General features: G+C 36.6%; 2 protein-coding genes across 2 annotated transcripts; one reads left to right on the top strand and one right to left on the bottom strand.

The window, feature by feature from the left end:
- On the top strand, positions 304-1,340 carry LOC108660963 (putative cell wall protein). Its single transcript, XM_018116105.1, has one exon. It carries the CDS (start codon positions 602-604, stop codon positions 983-985), a length of 384 nt encoding a protein of 127 aa, XP_017971594.1. The 5' UTR covers positions 304-601; the 3' UTR covers positions 986-1,340.
- LOC18608665 lies at positions 3,090-7,291 on the bottom strand. Its single transcript, XM_018116104.1, has 9 exons — positions 7,264-7,291; positions 6,983-7,054; positions 6,179-6,684; positions 5,477-5,617; positions 5,271-5,384; positions 5,008-5,181; positions 4,072-4,187; positions 3,679-3,760; positions 3,090-3,502 (listed from the first exon to the last, which is right to left on the bottom strand). The coding sequence occupies exons 1-9, from the start codon at positions 7,274-7,276 to the stop codon at positions 3,497-3,499; spliced, it is 1,224 nt and encodes a 407-aa protein (XP_017971593.1). The 5' UTR covers positions 7,277-7,291; the 3' UTR covers positions 3,090-3,496.

Here is a 7,291-nt window from a genome sequence, read left to right as displayed (position 1 = left end):
AAAATTATAGCAACTTTTTCTAACATTGTAGTAATATTAATGCATGTCACCATACAAGTAAGTTAAGGACAAACTTCAATTCGAGAAAGCCAGGATTTGAAGTTCTCAAGAATGATCGTGGCTCGTGGAGGCAGAGGGTCGGTATTCAATCTGCCGAGTACAGATTCACTTCAATTGCCGGCAGATCTGTTGGTGATAGAAATGAAAATAATCAAAACAAATAACAAGTTAATGAAGTAGACAAACCAAAAGTACAAGCAAAGTGCGAACCGAGTTCGAACTCTTCAGCTTTTGTCAGCTACTGAAGGAACAGACGCATGTTTAGGAAAGAGCTTAACCGGCAATAGTCTTTAACATAAAAATCTCATAACTCACCGCAAAAATTCACCCAAACCAACCGGTAACCTTCTTTAATTACATGCTAGCTTTTGTTTTTGCAACTTCTCCTTCAATGGTATTTTCACTCTTTTAACTCACCGCCGAATGATCAACCAACTCACTTTAAACCTCACCCTATAAGAAGCGTTATTCTCTGCCCTCTTTCCACCATCCCAAAACCAATCCTATCTCTTCACTCTTAACTCTCTATAGTTCTCTGATAATGGCTTACAAAACTAGTTCCTTGCTTCTTGCTCGAGTTTTCCTCATCAGTACTCTGCTCGCTATTGCTGGACAAGCAGTTGCAAAACGTGACATCCCAAGAAATCCAGAGAATGATGATCAAATGAAACAGCCTGAGTGGGCGCTTGAACATGACCACAGCGTGCTCATTCCAGGTATCGGACGAGTGATGCTGCCGCCAGTTTTGAAACCTTACAATCCTTACACCGGCAGCATCGGCGGCAACAATGGTGGCAATGGTGGCAGCACCGGTGGAACCAGCTATATTCCAGGTGGCGACGACACATTTGTCCCAAACCCTGGTTTTGAGGTACCAATTCCTGGTTATGGTGCTGGCGGTGCAGGAACACATCCACGTCCTTGAGCTCGGCTGTGAAGTTTCAATCAGTTAGAGAATAAAGGCAACCAGCAGCAATCTAGTTGGAGTCTTAGGGCCCCCTTGTATTCAGTCCAGTCCAGTCGAGTAGATCATATCCACGTACTTAACGTGACATGAGTTGCAGCTTGTCATTTTAGTGGAGTCTTGGAGTATGTTTATTGATAAAACAAGCCTGATAGATGTAAGTGTTTTTGTTTTAGTTTTGTCATTTAAATTGAGTCTAGAGTCTTTTATGCATTTTTCACTAGGAAATCTATATGTTGCCAAGTAATCGTGTATTTCAATTTCCAAATTAATTATTGGTCTATGCGAATTAGCCTGCTGTCTTATTTGAGTATTCTATTTTAGATCCTAGATTGCTCCTAGCTTGCAGGCTTAAAACATAAATAGATTTGGTCATTTGAAATGCCAAGGATGCTTAAGAGTATTTAAACTTGGCCATTCAATATCATTTGCCAGCATCAATGTACTCAAAAAGTATGCTACTCATAGTTCATTAACTGCAACGAGAAAAAAATTCATAGCCTTAAAACATTCTTTTCCACGTCAACAAGTCGGGGCCAATGTCAGTAAGGGAAAATAAAGCTAAGTCATCTCAAAACAGACAGCTGATATAGCATGCAAAGTAGCTAATCACTGGCATGGAGAAAAATACATAGTCCCGCATAAAGCTGAGTAGTCCTTTGGTTCCTTTCAACTGTTATATTACCTGATAAAATTGTTTGCTTCTTATCAAAGCAAATAATTTGCCTCAAACTTTCACATCAAATAAGTTGTTGGAATGAGTGCTTAGCTGCATCATCAACAAAGCTAACAACTACTCCCACATGTAGAAATCTTCTATAACAACCAAAATGATTGTTCATTTGATCATACAACCACCATTGATGCAGCAGCGAAGTCGATCTATAATTCCATTAAAACAAATTGTAACCGTTCTTCAATATATATCATAATTGAATGAAAATTGGGCTTTTTTGAAACAATTGAATCTAACTTATCCCCTGGACAACTGACTGTTAGATTACATACAACATTCCCCTGAGACAGAAAATGTACAAAAAATATGATAATTATGTAAAGAGAAAGAATAAGCAGCTAATAAAGACAATCTTCTACTTATAATTTCGTTTCCAATATGTCATTACTGGTGCAATTTTCAGGCAAGAATTGCTGAAAGAATAATTTGTCATTGTTCTGACTTAAATCAAAATGCCACACCTTGCATATATATATATATATATATATATATATATGTATATCAAGAAATATAACATAATACCATTGATTCAGAATATTCAAAGGATAAGCTCTGAATGAACCAAGGTCTCAGCCTTGGAACTCAATCTGACATGTAAAAAAATTATCCTGAATAAAAGAGTAAAAGAGTTGCAGTTAATTAAATGGACAGGGAGTGATCATGACAAATTATGCAAACAAATATGTTTTTCATTTGAAATGGCGAAATGGGTATTTCATAAAAGAAAGAAATCAATGAAAGGAAGAGTGAAGCGACCTGAAGAAGAATCAGAAGAGATTAAGCATCTTGAAGAGAATGAAAGTGAGGAAACCGAAGAAGATGAAGAGAAACAGGTAGTCAACCATTACGAACAACTTGGTTGATCCATGATTTCTTTTCTGCTTCGCCTTTGATTCATCTAATGCTTCAAGTTGCGCCATCCTACCAATGAATCTAGGGATTTCACTCGGAACCAAAATTTGGGGATCTGGACTTTGGGCTTCGCATTTATTTTTGTTTTAATAAATAATTGTATTTGCCGTTATACTAGTTTCCGGCTTCCTCCCGCGCGTTTTGCCATCTGCGAAGGCAAGTGCCTTGCACGTGGAAAGCTTAAGACTCAGAAATGTGTCGCACTTTGGTTTATCTCCTTTTTTTTTTTTTTCCCAAAAAATGAACAGCAATCAACCAATTCTGTCTTTTGTTTTCTTTTAATGCTGATACTGAGACCAGAACATACAATATTGGCTTGGTCTTTTTTTCTTTTTGGTTAATTGACACGGGGATTGTTAATTAGAATGTCAAACTTGTGTTTATGGAATTCCTTTCCCATGGACATAGGCAGGGAAATGAAGCATAAATTAGGGATTTATATGATGCCCAAATTCAAAGATACAGAAACCAAATGTAGAGTATTGTACAAATATAATTTTTTGACAATTAATTGACCCTAACATCATTTTGAATGCCAGTCGAATACAAGAATAGCTCAACAATCTTAGTAAACTTGCCCTGATACAACATATCTAGCTATGCCCCATCATAACCCCCCTAGCACAAAACCTGAACGACTAATGTATAAAGGTTAAGAATTATATGATGTTGTATATCGCCAAATTCCTCCAGTAGGCAACTTTTTTTTTATTCTGATCACTCTTTCATCAAAAGTAGACCCAAGCAATCATTCTTTGGCTTTGACTCACCAAAATGATGCTGCTCATCTTTCTAGACAACTGTGATGCGTGACTCTACTTTGTTTATCCCTGACAAATCACATTCAAGATAGAATACATTAGTGTACTATGGACATAGTGTTCCATGCTAGTCAGTAGGTCTTCTTGCACTCAATTTGGACCAAAGGTTGAGGGGAAGGGAGGTGGGAGGGAGTGGCAGTGCCTAAACACGAATTACGGTTCCATAAATCAATTTTTCAATGTACCTTAGGAGGATTGCTTGATGAACTAGAGTCTTCTTCCAGTCTTGCATCCAATATTCTTGCTTCTGATTTCTCGTTAGAATAGCTTCAAGAAAAAGTTCCAGTGTTAGAAAGGAATTCCTATTGAAACAAATGAAACAAATATAACAAGTAATGAAAGAAAGAGAGGCTAGAAAATTCAGTTGCTCAGAACATTTCAAGGCCTGAATAGCATATAATCCCGGTTCTGCAATTTGGTTGTCAAGATATAGAAAGACAGAACATGGAGATAAAATTCACACTAACACCTAATAAACAGTTTTAATACTTGCAGCAACTAAACAATATACTAAGAACATGAAGCAGAAATTGTCGCATATTTCTTCACAGATTAGACACGGTGACAAAGATACCTACGTTGACAAAATCGTTACCCAGATAAGTTCCACACAGTCGACCCAAAGAAGCCTTTGTTCGACAGGTATCACACCATAGGTAATCATGTGAGCAAATGGCCAGAGTTTCCAACCTGCCTGAAAAGTGGCAAGAGAGTATCAACAATAAATCATGTCTAGATAGCAATAAAAAGGTGGCTAACTGCACATTGATCAAACCCAAGTACAAAATAAAACTAGAAGTCAATAATCAAGTTTCCAACTATTTCCAATATGAAAACCTTTAGTAGATTTATTTATAGAATTATTCGGGTTGTCTTAGAGCATTATGAATCTTCAGAGTGCACCGATGTTAGTGAACCACTTCAGCATATAAATTTTCCTTTCTGATTTTTCATTACCACCTAAAAGCTATACAGATAACCAAGGAAAATACACAGTTTTGCCATTCATATTACAAGCAGTGGAAATTAATCACAATAGTTTGCATCATAGTGCATAGTTTTTCAGATGCCTGTGAGTTAAATCTCATTTGAAGCCATTTATTTATTATTATTATTTTTTAAATACAATTTGCTGAGAAGAGGGGTTTCTCTTTCTCTGGGTTCCTATTTCTCTGCTGATTTTAAGGCCCATGCTGTTGAAGAAGACTTAAATCCTCCAATACATCATGAACAAGAGGTAGGAAAATGAGAGGTTGATTAAATCGGGAATTTTTGTAGAACCACCAAGAAATTTATAAGACTTTTTTGCCACATTTTCCATTGACAGTGGTAAGTGGAAAAATAAACAGCAGGGAAGAGCATGTATGATGAACTCTGCCCTGAAAAAATAATTCCTGAAACAGAATTCCAGTCCAGTAAAATCATGAGTAAACCACATCCTAGATTTGCAATGCATAGCACAATACAATGACACCCAAAATTTGCATAGAGATAAACAAAGAAAAGCTTCTTACAGTCAGCATAGGCCAAAATGTTGCCTTCAGTTCTCTATAGATGTTAGCAGAGGATTCAAAACGCAAGAACCCCAAAACCACATAATAGATACTGTTCCAGATTGCTGCCCAAACTGTTTGGTCAAAGACAACTTTTGCTGGAACAACCCACCAGTCTTGGAAAGGAAACAGAGCCTGGAACTCAAAGTGACTGATTCAGTGATCCCATGAAAACTGAAAAATCAAAGCTATGAAATGAATAAACTAGAAGCCACTACCATTACCTCACAAAATTGGTAATAATAATGAGAAAGGGATCCATGGAGAGTAAATCCTACAAGGCCTGATCTGAACATGCGTGTCCGATCAAAGTCAAAAAGAGGCTTTCCTTCATAACACTACACATAGGTTACGCTATATGAGCTGAATGCAGAATAAGGTTAAGTTTAATGCATTTATTGAGAGGGTGGAGGGAAGGGGAGAAACTTACTTGTGCAATCCAATCTCCTATTGAATAGACGATCCCACTTATTGTCATTTTGGCTAAGACTGGGTTTGCTTTAAGTGCTTGTTCATATGCAATCCAATTATGTTCCGGAACATATCGGAAAACCTCAAAAAGGGTCCATCCCTGATAATCATTGAAGATGATCAAATAAATGATGAGATGTAAAAAACAATAACTAGCAGGAAAATCCATCTGTAGCTCTTCAAATTTCACTCCATTATTATTATAAAAATTACAGCTTCCATGTTTATAAACAATCTTGATACATGCTAAATCCTTATCTATGGAATAGCTAGACAAATCATGTCCATTAACTAGGGTTTTTAAGCAAAACTTTAAACCTAAAATTTATAGGCATATCTTCTTTATCTTCTTCTTCAAAAACAGAAAGTGAAATAAAGACCCCTTTTTTCAAGGTGAACCTTCAGTGTCCATTGATAGGTTAGAAACTTATAAAACACATCAGCACCTGTCAAAATAATTTCATAAAATGAAGAACTACAGAGGCTATCCAACTAAAGCAAAGAAAGTAGTCAAACTGAGCAACACTATCATTGAATCATACATGCTCTTTTGCAACCAATCTTGATCTAATTCTAAGTAAAACTGGAACTAAAAGATTTTGGTAAAAAAAATGGAACTAAAAATCAAAAGCAAAAGTTGCAAACCCAGGAGAGAACTTACATGCCAGTAATCATGATCTATAGTAAGTAACTTAGAGACAGCAAGCGTGCCAAATCCAAGAACAATCGAGGCATTGATTGCTCTACTACTCAACTTCTCAAAATCATCGTCACCACCTCCTCTCTCTGAAGAAGAAGAAAAAGCTTCTAAAATATTGGACCCATTTGGGAACAAAGGCTTCTTAGCTTCATTCGAATGGCTAGTCTCCACTGGAGCCAATTCTTTGTCGTCTGTGACTGTTTTAATAATCCAATTCCTTCTCTTTTTAATCCAGAGTAATAGATGGGTTGGGTTAGTTTTGTACAAGAGACGAGCAGAGAGGGGAATCGGAGAGAGAGCGGGGTACTTGTGGGATTTGATTATGGGTTCGAAAAGTGCTGAGGGTTTATGGCTTGCCATGCTGTTTAGAGTTGCCATGGATGGGGGAGCTTTCGTGGAACTCGAGAAATTTGTAAGTAATTTATTTGCCAGAGTATTTTCACGGTTTTGGTTGTAGAAGTTTGATCCTACAAGTTATACCGAAGCTTTTTTCGTTAGTCTGTCTACTAATAATAATGTACTGCTAATCTTTATGGTAACTTTTGTTTTTTACGCAAAATACACATTTATTAAAAAAGTAAAAGTATGCAAGGTTAGCTAATAAAAAGATGGTATTCGCCCTAGTTGGGTTGGATAGCATCCTACAAAAAACTTGGGAACTAGAGTCGTTATTTATCAAGTGTTTCAAGAAGAGCAGAAAAAATATGGGGCCCTCTAGGAGTAGCAGCTCTCCTTGATAACAAGTCGGCTTTTCTACTAGCTTACCTATAACAGAGATTAACTCTACAAACAGAGTACATAGATGCGTGCCATCAATGAGGATGATGCACCTTCTGCCTGCAAAAGGAAGAATAAGAAACCAGTTAATACTCTGTTTCAATTTCTAAATAATCAATTAATGTTAAGATCTCTATCAAGTCCTTTCAAATTCTGCCGTGTTATTAGTAGATAAACCAAAATAATGAGAAAAATGGAGATCATAGACTCGCATATGTTGTGATCGAAAGAAAAAAGTTTCAAACTAGTCAGTGTTAAGATAAAGTCACCATTTGCATGCATATCTGGTGATGAAAA

This window comes from Theobroma cacao, chromosome 2, assembly GCF_000208745.1.
Source record: "Theobroma cacao cultivar B97-61/B2 chromosome 2, Criollo_cocoa_genome_V2, whole genome shotgun sequence".
Classification (NCBI taxonomy): Eukaryota; Viridiplantae; Streptophyta; class Magnoliopsida; order Malvales; family Malvaceae; genus Theobroma; species Theobroma cacao.
The sequence above is the reverse complement of the archived record's forward strand: the minus strand, read 5'-3'. Positions and strand labels throughout refer to the sequence as shown.

Coding starts and splice junctions, on each gene's coding strand:
- LOC108660963 (XM_018116105.1), top strand. CDS start 602: ATGGCTTACAAAACTAGTTCCTTGCTTCTTGCTCGAGTTTTCCTCATC.
- LOC18608665 (XM_018116104.1), bottom strand. Junction 5,385..5,476: donor TAGGAGATTGGATTGCACAA/GTAAGTTTCTCC, acceptor ACCTATGTGTAG/TGTTATGAAGGAAAGCCTCT. Junction 3,761..4,071: donor TGGGTAACGATTTTGTCAAC/GTAGGTATCTTT, acceptor TTTTTCTTGAAG/CTATTCTAACGAGAAATCAG.